The sequence below is a fragment of the Aricia agestis genome, chromosome 2 (genome assembly GCF_905147365.1).
Source record: "Aricia agestis chromosome 2, ilAriAges1.1, whole genome shotgun sequence".
Lineage (NCBI taxonomy): Eukaryota > Metazoa > Arthropoda > Insecta > Lepidoptera > Lycaenidae > Aricia > Aricia agestis.
The window spans coordinates 14,018,736-14,039,805 of record NC_056407.1 but is presented as its reverse complement, the minus strand read 5'-3'; the positions used below and the strand labels follow the sequence as shown (position 1 = coordinate 14,039,805).

Sequence of the window (21,070 nt, the reverse complement as noted above, 5' to 3'; positions counted from 1 at the left end):
TAGTTTAAAAATTAAGAAATTTAAAAAAACCCCCGCCGAACAACTTTAAAAAGTAATGAAATAATATTATATTTTACTGACTTTAAGCTTAAATAATTCCTAAGTGTAAAGTGATATTTTAGTCCATAAATTGTTGTCACGGTGTGTCGGGGGACCGCCAACAGTCTTTTGCATTTTGTATCGCCATGTCACTAATTGTCTCGATTCGGTTCGCTGAAAACTGACCCTTAAAACTATAATATTATGTGAAATCAAATATCTACATTAGCGGTCCCCCGACACACCTTGACAACAATTATGGACTAAAATATCACTTAACACTTTGGAATTATTTAAATTTAAAGTCAGTAAAATATAATATTATTATCATAATGGGTGACTTTAACAGTTGTATGGTGAAAGATGACAGTAGATCAAAAACCCTCAAGTCTATTTTAGACTCCTTTGACCTGAGTTTATTGCCACTCAATCCAACACATTGCTCTCCCGGTTGCCGCCCTTCCTTGTTAGATCTCATCATTGTATCATCGCCAAATTCTGTAGCTAGGCATGGACAAAGTGCAGCTGAAATGTTCTCTTACCACGACTTGATTTATGTTGCTTTTAACGTTCGTGTACCTAAACGAAAACGCAAAGTGCTTTTTCAACGTAACTTTTCCTCGTTGAATATTGATAGTTTGAGAGAAGACACACTCAATGTTGATTGGTCAGCACTGTATGCATCGGAATCGGCTGATACTAAGGTAGAAATGTTTAATGGCCTTCTTAAGTCGTTATACGACAAACACGCTCCTATAAAACCAGTTAGGATTAAGCATCTTCCGGCTCCTTGGTTGACCGATGATATTAGGTCTCTCATTAACGCCAAACATGCTGCTAAAGCGAAGTACAAAAAAACTAATACCATTGAGCATCGCGATCGGTATATAAAATTGCGAAACAAGTGCAATACCATGTGTCGTGATGCTTAACGTCGACATATACACTCATCCATCGAGAATGGCGACCCCGCGAAAACGTGGAAGTTTTTGAAGTCCCTCGGCATTGGCAAAAGTCACAACTCTGATAACTCGTGTAATATTGACATTAACTTAATTAATAAATATTTCTCTTTTTCTTCTCATTTAGACCCGGACGTTAAATCACAAACATTAAATAAAATTTCTCATATGCCGATTTCGATCTCCGATCAGTTCTGTTTTGTTCCATTTACAGAGTGCGAGGTTAAGAGACACGTCATGGCGATATCTTCGAATTCCGTTGGTGATGATGGCATCAGTCGCAAAATGATTATCCCGATCCTTGACCTAATTTCACCCGTCCTTTTGCATATTTTCAATTATTGTATATCCACTTGTTCCTTTCCTACTTTTTTTAATACTTGGAAAATCTGCCCACATTATTCCCTTACCAAAATCCATTCGCCCTAAAGTTGCTTCTGATTTCCGTCCAATATCAATCCTCCCTTTCCTATCCAAAGTACTAGAGCGACTCATATATCACCAACTTATAAATCATGTTACCGATAATAACCTCCTTAGCGCCTACCAGTCCGGATTTCGTAAGGGCCATAGTACCACTTCGGCCCTGGTTAAGGTGGCAGACGACATTCAATCTGGTATGGATAATAAGAAGCTTATCATTCTTACTTTACTTGATTTCAGTAACGCGTTCAATTCTATCGACCATGATGTACTTGTTGGTCTGTTAGCGTCTCTTAATCTTTCTCCTTCTGTGATTCAATTACTTCGGAATTACCTTGGGGGTCGTCGGCAGAGAGTAAAAATTTCGGAATCTTTTTCAGACTGGACCGATACTACTGCCGGTGTTCCTCAGGGTGGCGTCTTTTCTCCATTGCTTTTCGCGCTTTTTATTAATTTTATCACACTGATTATTTCTGCTTATTTTCATTTGTACGCAGATGATCTGCAAATTTATACCCAGTCAACTCTGGATGCATTACCTGCAGCTGTGGATGTTATAAACCGTGACTTATCAGCTATATGTAACTGGAGCAAAGAACATGGACTTCTGATCAACCCCGTTAAGTCGCAGTTAATAATACTGGGCAGTCCAGGGCTTGTATCGAGAATTGACTGGGCCACTCTACCTTCAGTGACTATGAACACTATATATGTTTGTATATATACGGTATAATAATACCATACAGTAAGATTGTTAAGAATCTTGGCGTTTACTTTGATGAGCATCTATCCTGGTCATATCAACTGAAGGAGATTAGTAGGAAAGTTTACTCAACGTGGCATTCTCTGAAGCGACTTCGGTATTTACAGCCGGTACCTACTAAAGTAGCCTTGGCAGAATCACTATTTTTGCCCCTTTTCGACTACGCGGATGCTTGCTTCATCAACTTGACCGAAGACCAACTTAACAAACTTGAGCGTCTTCAGAATCTTTCAATTAGGTTTGTTTTTGGCTTGCGGAAATTTGATCGCGTATCTGAGTTCCGCAAGAGGCTCAAATGGTTACCCATCCGCTTTCGTCGCAATGCCCGTGCACTCTCCTTCCTTTATAACATCCTATTTGATTCCAACAGTCCTAAATACCTAAAAGAAATCTTTAACTTCCGTTCCCCCGACAGGCATGAGCTGCGTCCTTAAAAAAAAATTCTTCTTGATATCCCTATTCACCACACCAAGTATTTCCACTCATCCTATACCATACAATCCGTCTTACTCTGGAACTCTCTCCCCACCAATATAAGACTATCAAAAACATTAAACACATTCAAGTCATCCCTGAAAGAATACTATCTCAATACCTCTTCGTAATGGCATTACATTAATTGATTTGGAATTGTGCATAATTTTCATGTGTTATTTAACGCAAATCATATACCTAGTATTTATCTTATGTTATCTACAATATTAAATACTCAGTAATTATATATGTAATAGTATTATTGATAAAATATTTATTTTATAATATTTTGTGTGTAGTATTGTATTATATTGTAATATATATTATATTACTATTATAACATATATTATATATGTAAGTATTTTATTTATTATTTATGATTGTATTTATATATTGTTATTGATAGTGTTTAGTTTTAATCTTTTATTTCTAATATTTTTATATTTTAAGCACAACGCCCTTTCTCCAGCAATTTGCTTCTTTCTTTCAAAGGTTGCCTGGAAGAAATTGCTATGTAGTAATAAGGCCGCCTTTTTGTGCTCTCGCCATTTTATGTCTTTTTATTTTATGTATATTGTTATTGTAACTGTGTTTGTGCACAATAAAGTATTCATTCATTCCTTTTGGATGAGGCCGTCAATATGAGTCAAAACATGAAATTATTGAAACCTCCACTTTGGGTTCATATGGAGCTCGACTCCTATAGAATCCAGGTGATGCTGCAGCAGCAGCATGAAAAAATTTATTGGTTATCTACGTCTTACTAGTTGTCGCAATTAAAATGAGCCCAAACACGAAACCATTGCTCTAAGTTGGTGAGGAGTTGGGTATCCTATTGATTACCAGGTGATGCTGCAGCACCAGGTCAACTTTCCATTCATGTGTAATTATCCATAAATGTCACGAACTAGAATGCAATAAAGCCCACCAAACGACTGCAAGTTGCTAATAGGCCCTTCACGAACCAGATGAACCGCGATTTTTCAGCACGGAGCTGGCTGATGATGATGAACTATAACTAAGAACACTCTCAATTAAGTCAGCTTTCAAACAAAAAAAAACTAAATCAAAATCGGTCGACCCGTTTGGATGCTACGATGCCACAGACAGACAGACAGACAGACCGACAGACAGACACGTCAAACTTATAACACCCCTCTTTTTTGTCGGGTGTTAAAAATATCGAATCACTTCGTAAAGGAATTGCAATCGAAATTATCGATTTCGTACTGACATTTCAGTGGTGCCGGCGATTTAAGATGGCCGCCTTTTTTTATTGATTTGATTTCGATTCAACAGAGTCAATCTCTATTGACATAAGTTCCGTTTCATGCATATGACATTTTTCAAATGTTTTCGTAACAATAATTTTATACTCCTATTTCACAGTTAATATTTATAATTTTTATTAATAAGTTAGCATTTAGCATCTTTTCATTTTTATTCATTTACAATTATAGGAAACATTTGTTTTTGTAGATGAAATATAATTTATTACATTTTGATTTTTTTTGTTTTCTTGTAAAAAAAACCCGTAGCAAGGAACATGAAAACTGTCACCCATATCATCTTCGAACGCACAAACTATAGTAAAGGATTTAAGTCTGCCGTCAGACATTTCTTTAAGTAAGTAGATTTCACTTGAATCTCATCGTACCTTTGTTTCATATATCTGTATGATCTTAAGCAGCGCTGATCGTATCGGTTGCAGGCCAGCCGCTCTCATCTCCTTAGTGAGAGCGGTCTCTAGGACCTCGTAGTCGAGTGTGGGTATGACGACGTCGGGGAATATGTCCTGCATGATGCCGTCGAACAGCGGCACATCCTTCGCCGTGAGACGAGCTACGTTCATGTCCCGCATGGCTAGGATTGCCATCTGAAATATACGTGATATTATTTCAATGTAAAAAAAGTTAGGCACAAAGGCTTTATACATATTGTCTCCCTGACATGGCAGGGAATAGTCCGGTTGCAAATTATATAAAAATTAATTCATTAGCCCAACTCTATTTTTAAGTTAAGTTATTAAATAAAATATTGTTTTTTTTTTTTATTGAACTTAGTAAGGCATTTGTAAAGCCAATAGGCATATTTTATCATCATTTTACCAGTGCAGTGTAATAAGTACCAAACACCGACCTCCTGTTCGGGCAGGTTGGGATGCGCGCGTCGCTGCGTGCCCGCGTACCGCAGAAGCGCCACCATCGACCGCAGACCGAAGTCGTAGTGCTCCTGTTTTGATAGCTGCTGACTGGCCAACTGATATAGAGTGAACACCTACAAAAGACGTGATTTGTCATCCGATGATTACTGAGTAGAGCGTAAATGACCTGAATTAATGACCTGTATAGATATAATTAATCTTTGGGCATAGGACCCACAGGCGATTTTCAATCTCGCGACAGTAATGCAACAGGCGAAAAATCGTATACAACATTTCTGACTGATAGGCGACTCAGTTTATTTTCACACGAACATTTTGCTTGACAGTTGACACAACTTTAGGTACGCGGTGGGCCTTAACGACTATAAAACAGTTAGCCGGGAAGCGGCTCTAACTGCCTACCATGGATACGTAGCATCTCTGTTACGGTATGGCATAGTTCTATGGGGCAACACTACAGAAATAAATCGAGTCTTGATAGCTCAAAAGAAATGCATTAGAGCCATCAGCGGAATCGGACCTTTAGATACATGCAAACCTTATTTTGGACAATATAAAATACTGACTGTTATAGATCTATACATATTAGAATGCGGTGTGTTTGTAAAAAAACATATTGACCTCCTTTCGGCAAATGACGAGGATAGAAAATACATGTCTAGAGATCCAACCAGACTCAAGGTGCCAATCTGTAACAGTTCTTTGTTTCAAAAAAATTGTAATGTTATGGCCATAAAAATGTATAATAGCGTACCAAAGAATATCAGAGAGTTACCTTTAAACTTTAAATATACACTCAAATTCTGGCTCCTTACTAAATGTAATTATAATTTAAATGAATACTTTGACTGATTAAATATTTTTTTTAATATATTATCAATTTTATGAATATAATTTAATCGATGAATTGTTATTTGTATGACTTGTATTTTAATGTTGATGAATTATTGTAATGTATTGTAGGCCTTAATTATATTTTAGATGAATTAATATATTATTATTTAATAGATTTTATATTTTGCATTGATTATTTTTTATTTTATTTGACGAATTATTTATTACGTTACGACTTATAATTAATAATATTTTAATTTAAAAGATAACTGAATTGATGCTGATAAAATAAATGTATAATTAATAAGTTTCACACACCATTTTAATGGTAGAATGGAAGCATCACATAAATAAGATAACACCGTTGTAAATATACTGCATTCTGTGAATAAATGATTTGATTTGATTTGAAGGCTGGTATAAATAGTCAGTACTTAAGATGCGACCCGGTCTCAAGACGCGGTTCAGCTCTGTGATTGGTCCAAATTTTGACAGCCATGAGCCAACCAATCACAGAGCCTGAACCATGTCTTGAGACCGAGATGCATCTTGAGTACTGACTATTTATACCAACCTTAGTTCGGCATCTCGAAACTAACTGTAGTTTACCTTTTTAGCGTTAACTTTATAAGCATTAAATCCATCGGAGAAGAGAATGTTCTCTGCAATAATGAGCGAGTCGGGAACGCACATCGCTATGGGGCGGAACATCGACTTGAGATTATCTGGCAGTTCTGTTCGTCCGGCATACCTAAAAATAAGATCCATTTCTCAAATACAAGTTTAAGCTACAATAGGGCAATTGACGTTTTTAAATTTGAGAAAACTCTGATGGATATTGACAGGTGAGGTAAGAAAGACGGCCAAAGTCTTAAATTATGTTCCTTCTCGTCCTTTCGACTCGAATTTGAAAACTTAATACGCAGTTATTGGCCAACGCTCAGTCGTGACTAAACCAATCATACCAACATACGCGGGATAGTTGCCGAATCCATCGAGTCAAACAAAAATTGTGAATGTGTCCGCAGAACCGATCAATATACCTACTAAATACTAACCCAGGATTCATAGTTATGAAGATGCCACAGTTGGCTTCGAGTTTGATTTCGGTGCCCTCGAAAGTGAACCGTTTCTGGTGTAGGGAGAGCGCCTGGAGTATGGACAGTATCTGCTGCGCCACGACCGAGAGCACCTCGATATTGATTCGGTTGAACTCGTCGAAGCAGCCCCAGCACCCACTTTGAGCTATTCCTATTGGAATAATAAACTTTACGCGTCTTTTTACCGTCTGTACCCAAGACCGAGACATAGGCGTACTACACTGCAGAGGGTGTTATGTAACACTTACGGTAATTTTTTTTTAATGAAATAAGGGGGCAAACGAGCAAACGGGTCACTTGATGGAAAGCAACTTCCGTCGCCCATGGACACTCGCAGCATCAGAAGCTGCAGGTGCGTTGCCGGTCTTTTAAGAGGGAAGAGGGTAATAGGGGAGGGTAGGGATGGGAAAGGAAGGGGATAGGGGAGGGTAGGGAAGGGTATAGGGTAGGGGATTGGGCCTCGAGTAAACTCACTCACTCGTCGAAACACAGCGCAAGCGCTGTTTCACGCCGGTTTTCGGTGAGAACGTGGTATTTCTCCGGTCGAGCCGGCCCATACGTGCCGAAGCATGGCTCTCCCACGTATAAATATTTCGTCGTATTAGCCAAACCCAGCCCCGGATTTATAGTCAGTACTTTATTTATGCAGTGACGTAACCTTTAAACACATCAATGATAAATAGTTTATGGGTAAAGTTGTTTGGCAATTGGCATACTTAAATAAAGTTTAATTTTAAAAAATGAAATAAGTTATGTGCACACTGCACAGCTGTTTTTGGGTGTTTTGATTTAAGGGGTACCAGGGTTTTTTATAAAAGCTTTTGACACCAATTTTGTATTTTTTTTTTGTTTTGCTATTAACTGAAGTCCACGCGGGGGCGAATATTTGAGAGAGACTTAATTCATGTCTTCGAAGTTGGGTCCAAAACGCCTTCGTAAATTTGATGTAACATTACAAATTTCAATGTCTAATTAACTTACGAAAATGCTGCTAAAACTATTTGAAAGTAGAGTTAATATTTCAAAAGTTATTATAAAAAAAGTACCAAATTCTGAAATTTTTGGGTGTCGTTTCGATACTGCCGCTTACAATTTATTATTTATAAAAAAAATGAGCTAGAAAGGATTAAAAACTTAGTGTTAATTTGAAGATAAAGAACTAATAAACTATTCGATACCAACAAATAACACATCAACTTACATTAAACAAACTAAAAATTCTATTTTTAAAATGTTCATAAAATTCGCGTCATTGTCCTGCGCATTGTTTGTTTTCAATGCCTTGCCGATATACTCAACGTGACGGGTTGAAACCTATTTTGCGATAAAATCTGCTGGCTCACTTTATTTGATCGCAGTGCTTTGGTGTGGATAGAGGTCTTCGTTTTATGCAGGTGAGTCTTTGAAATACGTTCTACAAAAATTTCCAAATAAGACGTCATTCACCTTTCTCGATGTGTGCCAACATTTGTCTGTTTTTCACTACTTTTTTATGCCAAGTTATAAAGGCCCGCAACATTTCTAAGTTCTTAATCATTTTCTTAGTTTTCTTTATATCAATACTTAATTATAAACGAATTTAGTGAATTTGTCATTTTCCTGAGCGTCATTTTCCTGAATAGCCCTAAAAACATAACGACGATCATTCAGAATAATGACCAAATCTGTAACTGTATTTCTGGAAAACAGGGACAAATATATCGAATCAATGCAATGTCGATATTATAATTAGGTAGTTATTTGACACATTTTCGAAAAGTAGTAGTAGAATAGTAAGAAAAGTAGTAAAAATGTTATCTATACTTCAATATTATAAAGCAGGAGAGATTGTTTGTTTGTTTGAACGCGCTAATCTCAGGAACTACTGGTCCGATTTGAAAAATTCCTTCAGTGTTAGATAGCCCACTTATCGAGGAAGGCTATAGGCTATATTTTTTCACGCTAAGACTAATAGGAGCTAAGAAATAGAGGAAAATATGGAAAAAACGGGGCAAATTATTTGAAAGGGCTTATCTCACGAGCTACTGGAGCAATTTTTCTGTTATTTGGTACAGATAACTGATAAGAATTAAGAAATTGACCACGTGAAGGATCATAGGCTATTTTTTGTGGCCTAATTTGTCTGTGAAATATCTAATTTACGCGAGCGAAGCCGCGCGGAACGTTTGGTAATAAAATATTATTTGAGAAATAATAAATATCAGAATTATTATTATTTACAGGTGTACATATTTTATTGCAGGTGACTCGAAAAGGTAGAATATATTTTTTAAGGCAGGTTTTGGTATTAGCTATATTTTAGGGAATACATTTTTATTTTTTATAATAAATCAATACTTTTACTAACATACAAGTTTTATTGAAAATCCTATTTTTTTACTTATAATAATAATAATACCACACCGGTTTCGGTGACGGTGGCTGGTTTTAATGAAACCAGGCCAGTTACGTAGGAGTAATTTTATAGTGCCCAAGTGTGTGCGCAGTACACATGAGCGCTCTCTATTCCTTTTAATTCTCATAACCTAGTCATAGTAAAAGGAGGGGAAGTAAGTTATCTTCGGCACCGCGCGCGGCTTGTATGTGTGCGCCATAGTATCAATGCGTCGCCATTGTACGGCACACAACAAAATCTCGGCCAACTTACTTCCCCTCCTTTTACTATGACCCAGTGGGACGGACGACCGACACGACTGGCGAGAGATGCGCAGGACCGACTTTTACATGCCCATCCGTGATCCGACGCATGAAATCATCTTACTTGTCAGACCTTATTTTCCTGTTCTGAGTGTCAGACAATCAGGTGATCAGCAATGTCCTAAGTCCTAACCAAACTTGGAAATAACAATTAACAATGTTTCCAACGCGGGAATCGAACCCACGACCCATGAGTCAAGAGCCACGCTCTTAACCACTGGACCACGGAGGCGTTTATAATAATAATATATAATAATAATAATAATATCTATGGACGCTTCACACCACGTCAGTCTGGTCCCGTGGTAAGTACCTGAAGGACTTGTGTTACAGGTACCAGACAACGGAAATATATTTAATACTTTTATACTATACATATATTTAAGATTTTTATTATATGATACACATATTTAATACACATCCATGACCCAGGAACTTTGAAAACTGTTTGTTCCGTCGGCGGGATTCGAACCCGCGACTTGGCACGGCTTGAGCTACCAACGCGCTCACCACTGAGCCACAGAGGTCGTCAAAATAATAATATAATCAGCACGAATATGGATAAGATTTTTAAAATAATCATTATTCTCAACAAATTTACATTATTCTAAGTTAACACGTCATTTTCCACAAATTTTGTCATTGTCATGAACAACAGGTTTTACTTAATATTAAATATCTCTTAAATTATTTAATTTTTATTCGTGACTCTTACAGAAAGGGAATTCTATTTCGGTGCCTTTTAACACCAGAAACATTCAGAGCAATATTTAAGGGTTTTTTAAAAAACACAATTTTTGGCCAAAAATAACATTTTGAGTAGATTCACCCGCGGGCGAAGTCGCGGGCAACAGCTAGTGAGACATAAGAAACAAAGTCCTCTAACCTGAAAAACATTTAGCCATAGACTTATAGTCGAGGCCGTCGGAGCAGTTGGTGACGACGACCCATCTGCCCAGCGCTCGGCCCAGGTCCTTCGTGGTCTCAGTCTTGCCGGTCCCGGCCGGGCCCTGGGGACTGCCGCCCCGGAACAGGTGCAGAGCGGTAGTCAGCGTGATGTAGCATCTATTGGTACGTTTTGTTGTAGCTTTTAAAAGTATAATCTACGTCGATAATCACGTACTTACAAAGCATAGAATTTGTGATTTAAGGTCAGGTGGGGTAAGAGGGACGCGGGGGGAAGAGAGACTGTAACTAATAACAAGAAAACTATAAAGCCGAGCTACATGGTGACTACGTCAATAAAACAGTATTATGCGTAGTTCATATATTCTTGGATAGATGAAGCTTCAACACGGCAACTAAGCGAGTAAAAGAGAGAGAAAAAAATCTGTTTTCAAACTAAAAAAGCCAAGTCAGACAGGTGTTCTTTGTTTGTGTTATTAAAATATTAAAAACATCAGTTTTGCGGTTGATTGCTAAAAATATTATATAAAATAATATGTGCTATTTAAAATGTTTATCACATTAAGACGAATAGGTGAAGTAAGTATTAAAGTTAATACGTATTAATGAATTTATGGTAAATATAATTGCCGTGAAAGAAATTTTAGTGTGTGTAAGTGTTAAGTGCTAGTTGACTAATATATATATTTTTCAAAAAAAAATGTGTATTACTACCCTTACAATTATTCGCCACTATTCTACGCCACCCAACGTCACCATTGCGTAGAAGTGTCAACGCTACCTACGCAATACTTCTACGCCACATCAGCAAAAATTGGCGGCCTGACCCATACATAACATAAGCTACAAACCTGTCAGTGAGCGGAGTAATCACCAATCGACCAGAGTTTCCAATGTACTCGTACGAGTAGACCATGCTAGTGTTCGTCTGTTTTATATAACAGTCTTCTCGTTCCCTGTCCCAATAGAACTTTAACTGGGAGAACCACTCAAACGCAGTCACGTTCATGCAACCTATAAAGGACAGAAATTGGTATTTAGTTCCTAAACAAACTTATACAAAAATTTTAACATTATCTAGCCATAAGCCACACGGGAGTGGGTATAAGTATTTGAATAAAGAAAAAATACAATATATTCTGCTTTCTCCTCATGATTATTAAAGTAAACGCAGATCTAACTGCACTGCTCGTGAATCGCAATCTTGCGGCGATGAACCGGTGCGTCGGCCGTCGCATACCACAAGCACAAGTCTGCGTTTGCCTGTATTCTCGTAGTTTTGCAAGGTAATTAGCTAAAGAATTAGGATCAAACATTCAATAATATGAAGCTTACCCATTTTATACATCCTATCAACTGTATCTCTTGAGTGAATCTCAATCACACATAACGCATTAACTTTGCAGCGTAAAATTTTCGAAATCTCCTTCCGAGACATAGACTGAAGTGTGCTTAGGATCTGATTTTGTTTTTTTCGCAGCTTCCTCAGTGGTTTCTTCTCTTTCATGAGCTCACATCGGCACAATGTTCGCGTACAGTCGGAAGTCCACTGAATCTATTGTTAACAAATTAATTAAGCCCATGTTTATTATATTAACTTATTTAATAATACACATCCTTATAATCAGTGACGGATTAACCCCTAATCAAATTAAGCAATTGCCTAGGGCATCACGTCTGGGGTGGCACCAGAAGAAGGACAAAAATCATTCGTCCTTAGGGCATCACGTCTCACTCTCACGTCACCAAAAAACACACCAAAATGTTTCTAGGAAGAAACAAATGTTTTTAGGTGGTAAAAGATTAGTTTAAATACCGATTCTAGTTGACTTACGAATTAGGGGGGGGGGGGTACACAGGTACACAGGTATCTTAGGGCATCAAGTAGTCTTAATCCGTCACTGCTTATAATAAGTAGAGTAAGGCCCAATGCCACCGTCTGTTAGTGTAACAGCTTGTTAACAGTCGTTAGTGAAATTGAGCCTTAGATAGAAGTTTTTTTCAGGGATAATGGTTCCAGCTGGATTCAAATCAACCCAAATATGTTGCACTACCCTCACGCGCCTCTCCCTTTTTTTTAAATGAAATAAACGTGAATTGCAAAGGAGCAAACGGGTCACCTGATGAAAAGCAACTTCCGTCGCCCTTGGACACTCGCAGCATCAGAAGAGCTGCAGGTGCGTTGCTGGCCTTTTAAGAGGGAATAGGGTAATAAGGGAGGGTAAGGAAGGGAAGGGAATAGGGGAGGGTAGGGAAGGGAAGGGAATAGGGGAGGGTAGGGAGAAGGTAAAGGAATAGGGGAGGGTAGGGAAGGGAATAGGGTAGGGGATTTGGCCTCCGGTAAACTCACTCACTCAGCGAAACACAGCGCAAGCGCTGTTTCATGCCGGTTTTCTGTGAGAACGTGGTATTTCTCCGGTCGAGCCGGCCCATTCGTGCCGAAGCATGGCTCTCCCACGTATTATCTTTTGCTGGGATTAGGATTAGTATCTTTTGCTGGGATTCCATTAACTTAAAGGTTAACTTGTCTAGGGTTCTATTTATTATTATATGAGTTGATGAGTTGACACCAGCCCCAGCAGAATAAAAATATTATAAACTAACCTTACTGCTTGTAATGACCAGTTGACCAGGCCAATCATTGATCCACTGCTCTCTTTGATATCTACATTTTCTTAATGCAGCTCGAGTCAAAATAAGTCGCTAAAACAGGAGGAAAAATATAGCATTACAAGTACAACTTTAAAAACGTTATTGAATTTTATTTGTGTTTCTTCTATTGTATTATTGGTATCATTACAGAAAATATCATAATTCATATGTAATACATTTTACTCCATAAATTATGTAGTAAAATGTTTTTTTTTATGAAATAAGGGGCAAACGAGCAAACAGGTCACCTAAAGGAAAGCAACTTCCGTCGCCCATGGACACTCGGAGCATCAGAAGAGCTGCAGGTGCGTTGCCGGCCTTTTAAGAGGGAATAGGGTAATAGGGGAGGGTAGGGAAGGGAATAGGGTAGGGAAGGGAATAGGGTAGGGGATTGGGCCTCCGGCAAACTCACTCACTCGGCGAAACACAGCGCAAGCGCTTTTTTACGCCAGTTTTCTGTGAGAACGTGGTATTTCTCCGGTCGAGCCGGCCCATTTATGCCGAAGCATGGCTCTCCCACGTAAAATTATTATGAATTATTAATTATGATATGATCAAGATTTATTTCTTAATTTTACACATTACCACAGAAATAAATCTTGATTAATTTCTGTGCACATTACAGTTGCAGTACAGTATAATAAGACCTAATAAATAATAATGTTAGGAAAAAAATGTAATAATCTTACATCTCTTAACACACTTCTCATTGTCTGCTCAAGACCAAGTAGCCAGGTTTCCGAGGGTCCATCAAGCACCAAGTTGTGCTTCCATTCTATACACTCACCATCATCAGATATCATTGCCTTGGCCACCGGCTGCCCCACAGAATTCTGCAATTTTGTCTATTTGGAGCATTTTTTAAAAAGCTTACACACAAAATCATTTACATTGGTAATATGTTTAGAAAACATGTAATTATCTCTGTAAATAAAACACATACATTACATGGGTATTATTTATTTAATTTAAATTATCATTGAAATATTCACATGTGGAACAAAAAAAATGAATACCTGATTGTAACATAGTTAAACTTTGTTACATTAATAATTATTATAACTTAAAGAAATATTTTTCTTACTTAGCATAAAATAAAGAACTTAAAAAGTTCAATATAAATTTTAAAAACTTCAGTTTTATTAATTGCTCCAATCATCATTTGTAACTACTTCTGCCATACATTTTTTCTGGTAGTGTAAGCAAGGCCTTATAAATTGCTTTCTTATCTTCACCTGAACGGCACGCCAGCACCATGTGCAAGAAATCAGTTAGCAAAGATTGAGTCTTGGCACTCGGATGATTCATTAAAAGTATTGTTAGCGCCTGAAATGATATAAAATGTTTTACTAAAAGACACAATTTCAACAGCAATACAATTACCTAAGGTTGCCAGATCACCAAACCTAATAGCTTAGCTGGATATTTAAATAAAATAGCCAGACTCTTCTGCATTTCCAATCAAAGACTCATCTAAACTCTAGTCATATGACTATTCATATCAAACTTAAGTTTGACAATACATACTTATGCAATGCTTCGGTTGGCCTGAAGGAAACGGGGCACTATGGGAAAAAGACTTATCTATAGGGGCGCCAGAAAACTGGCAATGACAAAAGAAAACGGTCCCCATCAAAAACACCATCAAAAAATCTAGACCAATCTGGCAGCAGCAACACAGCTACAAAAATAAATAAAACTAACGCATTTCAAAACATAAACCGCGCAAGAACAAATGTCGCCTCCGGAAGCAAACAATAGCAACCAACTATGTTTTTAAATACTAAGAGAAAAGGTCTCAATCCGGCTGGTCCCCGTGAGACGTCAGACCATCACCGTTCAACGAACAAGAAAAGATGCAAAAGTCTCCAAATTAAAACTTTGAACACTAGAACTCTTTAGGATATTATAGTATTTGTAGGAATCACTGACATACTAGAAATACTAAACTTGGAACTTAGCAATCCTTCTACAATCAAAAATTGTCACAGGCTGTCAGGGAAACACAGACGTACACATATTATCTTACTTACGAGAGAATTTAAAACACAAACTGGAGACAGCTTTCAAAAGAATTAAAATAGTTAAAGTCGTTGGAGGAGGCCTATGCTGAGAGGAACACTGTGTTAAATCTAATAAATCAAACTTTTGAACACTGATTATATATTTTGATGTGAACAATTAAACCAAAAAACTTGTAAAGAAAACTTGTAAACACAGAATAAAGAGCTATTTTATTTTATTTATTTTATTTTATAGGGGCGCCAAGGGAAGCAAAAAAGCTCAGATAAACTTTTCTCAAAAATCAACCCCTGTCGAAAGACAGGCCGAAATGTGACCCTCGTATGGCGAAAATACTTCAACTCCTTAAAATTATCATAATCTTGTTGTTAAATGTTTACAAGCCTACCCCAATTAATTTGACAAACTACTACAAAAGAAAGTCGACGGGTTTGTGGTCTTAGTAAAATTTCTGGGTGTTGTGGTCTAAGTTCCAACCTAACCTAACCTACTTTTGGACTTGGACTTTCTGGATTGTGTTTGTTTTTGTTTTGGCGGGGGGCTGCGACCCCCCCCCCCCTTCGGTATCCGTGGGTGAGTAGCTAAGTAAGACCCACTCATCACAGCTTTGAGATGCCTTAAAAATACTTCGTAAACATCAGAAAACAGATGATCTTATCTGAAGATTACGAAAATTTCAACAACAACGAACAAAACAACCCTCCTTAACCCATGTCACTAACATTTAATTGACGTAGGTTCCTAAACCTTAGCCAAATTTTTCTAAGGATTTTCTCCATACTAACGAGTGTCACATTTCGGCCTGTCTTTCGACAGGGGTTAATTTTTGAGAATAGTTTATCTGAGCTTTTTTGCTCCCCTTGGCGCCCCCTACCGATTGGTATATTCAAAAAGGGTGGTTATAAGAGGTTAAAATTTTGACGAAAAATTTTTGTCTTTTCCATAGTGCCCTGTTTCCTTCAGTCCAACCAATGCGTCTAATATTTTTAAAAAAATCACATAAAAACAAGCCATCTTCCTTAATTTTGGTCAGATACACACTCAAAGTCTGGTTATATATTATAATGATTTTATGTAGACACTCTGCAACCCGACATCAAAACATTATTAAAATGTACGAACCCTCACGTAAAGCACTAAATCATCGACAGTCCTCAAAGCATGTTCTTGAATGGGAGACTTCTTTAACAATATTGATAGGCGATCCCAATCATGTGAGTATATAGCTCGCCGGAGTGCTATTTGATACAAATGGAACCATGACTTCTTTTTTATTTCCAAACTGTAGTTTGACTTTCTTTGTTGTAAATGTACAAGATTGCGCTTACATCTTGTATCATAAGAAGAAACAGGAATATCAAGTAATTGTATGACTTTTTTCTGAAAACATAATGTAATTTACTGACAAATTATTTAATCTAGACAAGAATACTTTGAATATTAATTTTTCTTTATAAAATTATACTTACCAAGGAACTTGTAGGTACAAAATGACATTTAGCAATATCTTCTTTAATCATAATTTTATGTTTTTTTATTAAATTATTAATAATTTATTATTCCTATAGTGTTAACTCCATGAAATTTTAGATAGTTTATAATAAAGTATGTGTTTAGATTGTTTTAGCTATACCAATTATTACCAAGCTATACAAAAACAATTAACAAACGTCAAACACATGTGTATTTTGACCAATAAAGAAGGAAACAGATGGAAGTGACATAACTGCAAAAAAGTGTGGCCGGCGCCATATTACCAAGAACTAAACATGGCGGTCTATAGTGATGAGACACTCGGTTGATATTTGTCGAGGATATCGATAAACTAAGATGTTATAAGTGAGCGTCCTGTTATATTATATATTATATTGATATCAAAAATGTTTTTTTTTAAATATTATATAAAAAAAATCATTTTTGCCTATTTTGTCTCTATGTATTATAGTACATAGAGACAAAATAGGCAAATATGGTTTTTTTTTATATAGGAGCCTCCATAATTTTAATAAAACGATTTAATTTATTTTAAGTTTATTCATTATTATTTAAGTTGCCATTATTGATATCGGGCAAAAATTACCAAAAAATCGGACAAATACTAGTTGTACTCGCGCAGGAAGTGTTTATTTTAATTTTACCATCAATAATTATTATTATTATTAAAGTATGTATACAAACAAGTATTTTGTGAACATTTCAAGTGCCTACCTTTTGCCATTATTGATATCAAGCAAAAAATAGCAAAAAAATCACGTTTATTTTGGGGCTCCCTTAAATATTTAATTTATTTTGTTTTAAGTATTTTTTGTTACTAGAGATCGCCCAATGGTCGAAATTCGACCTTAGTTTCAACGACATTAGGACTACTACCTATATTTTGTAAAAAAATATTGACTTTATCATAATATTTTTTTCTACTCTTGTCTCTGGGACTCAGCTGATCTGAGACTGGCCAGTGGCCGTGTAAGCATTGTCTAATAGTATCTAAGATTCAATAAAAAAAAACTATAATCCATTTTCAATTTGTCACCTTGTTGTCAACAGACTTCAACCGAAAATAAAAGAGTATAATTCGTATGTAAAGGCTTGTCACTCAAAAATCTGTCATTTTTCCTTGTGTGTGTGTTGTAGTGTGTGTAATGTTTTATTTGTTAAAAAAATGTATGATAAAAGCATAATTTCAAAATAATTTTAGCTTGATGCACTCCTTCACCATATAAACTATAGCTATGCAAAATTTCATTCACATACGTTTCCCCATTTTTCGTCAAAAGGGATACAAAGTTTTTGGCTCACGTATTAATATATAGATAGCGGGAATAGATATACACAATCTGTGAACATTTCAGAAGTCTAGCTATATTGGTTATTTAGATACAGCCTGGAGACAGACAGACAGACATCGAAGTCAGTAATAGGGAGATACATACAGTCGGCCATACAGTCGGCATACAGACGGCAGACTCAATCGCACAAAAAGTCTGTCGTCTGCGATTTCCCATAGGATCCCGTTTTACTCTTTGGGTACTGAACTTTTCTTTATATTTTTAGAATAAAGATAAAATGAATGTGGAGATAAATAAAAGATAAATTTCTATGTTGATTAAATGTCGAAAATCAAGCCATGTTATATTCTATTCTATCACAAATCTTATTTATTGTCTAATTATTAACTAAATTAGCACATACGAAGTCAAGCCATCGGTAAAATAACAAAAATTTTATTAAAAATATAAACATACCGATCCAAGGACAAACTTTTTTTAATTTCTTCACTTTTTTGACGGACTATAAATTAATTAAAAAAAAAACAAATTGGTCGAAAAATTTGACCGATATATCGATATTTTTTTTCACGATTTATCGAGACCGATATTGATATTTTTTCAAATATCGATGTATCGATTTAACGATATTTTCTTTCAATTTCGACATCCCTATAATACATAGACATAATATATACTGTCGTAAAGACCACCTGACAACTCGAAAATGCGTGACCATTTTTGATCTGTCAATGTGTGCGTGTGCTAGTGATGTATATTTTACTATCGATAGTATAGTATTTTGCTATCGATAGTTTAGTCCGTTCGAGTTATTTTACCTGAGTTTCTATAAGAAATAAATAATATGCAACTTTGATAGATTTGTATTTCAAATTAGGTATCATAAATTTTAATTGGCAAAAAAAGGTGACGATTGAAAAGTAGATACACATATTCTTTTGGAATGATTTTTCAATCGTCGGATATGTTATGACATGAGGTTCTTATAGGGGTAAATAATTTACACTTAACACATTATAAAGTTACTTATTTATTACTCAGGTAAAATCTATCTGGTAAATCAGTCCTTACATTGAAAGTAAACGTTGAAAGTAAACAACACACATAGTATATTATATTTTATTCTTAAATTAAATAAATATTATAAAATATCATAATATTTTATTACAATTATTTTGAACCGACTTCCAAACAGGAGGAGTCTAGACGTTCGCCTGTGGATATATTTTTATGTATGTTCAACGATTACTCCGCCGTTTATGAACCGATTTTCAAATTTTTTCTTTTGCTGTACATTGTTTTGTTCCGAGTAGGTATCATGTTCACAAAAGTGGTGGTCTGGTGATGGAAACAATGAAAAATCGAAGTGACTCCTTGATATTCAAATGGGAACATATGGTCCCAGAAAACGTTCAAAATCTTTCGATTAATAAATTTAAAAAAGTAGTCAAAGAACGTTTTGTGCCAAAGCCAAAATGATTTCATAATTGATGGCACATCTTGGGAGTAGAATGCTGAATGACTGCTTGCAAGGCTACTTCTACATGACTTACAATTATTATGTATCTATCTATGTTTACATTGTTTAATTTTTAGTTACAGCATTGTAAATTTTGTTTTCAAAGATATATTTTTTTCTCACTTTTTTTGGTAAAAAGTGGGCGTGCGAGTTTCTTACGCCGGTTCTTCTCGTCGGCTTAGTTACCGAACCGGTGGTAGGCACCATGTATTCTGAAAATATATTTTATTTTAGATTTGTTCAGAAATAAAGCAATTTTGATTTTGATTTTTTAAAACACCAACTGTAAGTATAGAAAACGTTAAAGACAGCTAAAATGAGTAAAATTATTATTTTTAAACAAAAAATTAAAACCGACTTCCAAGGCAATGACAATAGTAATATTATACTTAAATGAACTAAAAAGTATTAAATAATTCTTATTCTGTACTCAGTATAATTCTGTTCTCAATCTTCATTATTTTGCAATCGGTACCAGCTAACCTAATCGCCAGTTCTCTGACAGAATAGGTATAACAGCAACTTATATACTTAGGACTGGTACCGACTTCAAAATTATGAAGATTGAGTACAGAATAAGGATTATTTAATACTTTTTAGTTCATATAAGTATAATCTTAAATGAACTAAAAAGCATTAATTGCTTATAATTGCTTATTTTTAATAATTGCTTCAGTAACAAGTGCAACAGTATGTCAAACTTACTGGCACAAATAAAGTTGGCATAGCTCCTTTAACCAAAATAGTATTTATTCTAATTTTTCTTTAAAAATTTTCAATGAAATGTTTGCTACATATTGTTGAATTTTTCTTGGGATTCCAACCAACACGCCCAATTAATTTCAGCCATTTTCCTCTTATTAGAGGATCTTGAGGGAATCTGTAAAACAAATGATTATGATATATAAATATAAACCTTCCTCTAGTTTTAGAGTCACTCTATATTATAGTAGTTATATTATATTAGCTATATTATAATATACTATTAGTTAAAATAAGATAATATGTCCTTTTAGTCCGGCCGCACATTATCCGAATTTGTGATCACTAAAATTCAGACGCCCCGCCCCGCTCATACATTTTGACACGTCAGAAATTCTTTTAGTATGATGGGTCTACAACAAAATGTATGAACAGAGTGCGTTCCGCCGGGCGTCCGAATTTTTCTGATCAGAAATTTCGGATAATGTGCGGCCGGGCTTAAGGTGATAAATATAAAGGTAAATGATTTTTATTTTAGATTTATGTTATTGTAAAATATCGATAAGCATATCGATAAATTTGATTCAAACACTAGCGTATATGTAAGAAATTTTGATGAAAAATTTTTCTTCAAAATTTGTGTAATATAGGAACAATAGTACCTTTAGTTACGCAAAATATGAAAGTAAAAGGGAGGATTCACAATATTTTATTTGAAATAGAGAACTAAAGACCAGAATATAGCAAAAATAAACACATCGTAGCAATTAGGACATGAAGATTAATTACGGGTGAAATGTATATTTTTCAGGATTATTCCTATGATTTACACTGCAATCACTCACAGCACAAGTTATTATTGTTATATATAATAGTATTTGTTGAAAATAACATACGATTTAAATAATAAATTGCAAATACCGAAAGGGCATAAAAACGATTGACGACTTTTGACGACCTGTCAAATAAAAGTTGTTACAATTTTCATTAGACTGCCTCTCTCTTTTCATCTTGTTATAATTCCATA

The 21,070-nt window shown here is 35.6% G+C and overlaps 2 protein-coding genes across 5 annotated transcripts in view; both read right to left on the bottom strand.

Annotated features, from left to right (window-relative positions):
* LOC121740042 (dynein axonemal heavy chain 2) overlaps nucleotides 1-21,070 on the bottom strand; it is an 81,846-nt gene that overhangs the window by 36,812 nt on the left and 23,964 nt on the right. For 3 of the 4 annotated variants that reach the window (XM_042132746.1, XM_042132748.1, XM_042132747.1), the window contains 9 exons: nucleotides 13,704-13,847; nucleotides 12,967-13,065; nucleotides 11,698-11,917; nucleotides 11,214-11,376; nucleotides 10,343-10,521; nucleotides 6,718-6,910; nucleotides 6,269-6,410; nucleotides 4,801-4,938; nucleotides 4,319-4,537 (listed from right to left, as the gene is read on the bottom strand). In XM_042132746.1, coding sequence (XP_041988680.1) covers nucleotides 4,319-4,537; nucleotides 4,801-4,938; nucleotides 6,269-6,410; nucleotides 6,718-6,910; nucleotides 10,343-10,521; nucleotides 11,214-11,376; nucleotides 11,698-11,917; nucleotides 12,967-13,065; nucleotides 13,704-13,847 — 1,497 coding nt within the window. Of the gene's footprint in view, nucleotides 1-4,318; nucleotides 4,538-4,800; nucleotides 4,939-6,268; nucleotides 6,411-6,717; nucleotides 6,911-10,342; nucleotides 10,522-11,213; nucleotides 11,377-11,697; nucleotides 11,918-12,966; nucleotides 13,066-13,703; nucleotides 13,848-21,070 lie in introns of those variants that run through there. The other variant, XM_042132749.1, reaches the window with a different exon arrangement.
* On the bottom strand, nucleotides 14,039-16,607 carry LOC121740044. The gene is made up of 3 exons (XM_042132751.1): nucleotides 16,506-16,607; nucleotides 16,159-16,416; nucleotides 14,039-14,340 (listed from the first exon to the last, which is right to left on the bottom strand). Exons 1-3 carry the CDS (start codon nucleotides 16,554-16,556, stop codon nucleotides 14,173-14,175), a joined length of 477 nt encoding a protein of 158 aa, XP_041988685.1. The 5' UTR covers nucleotides 16,557-16,607; the 3' UTR covers nucleotides 14,039-14,172.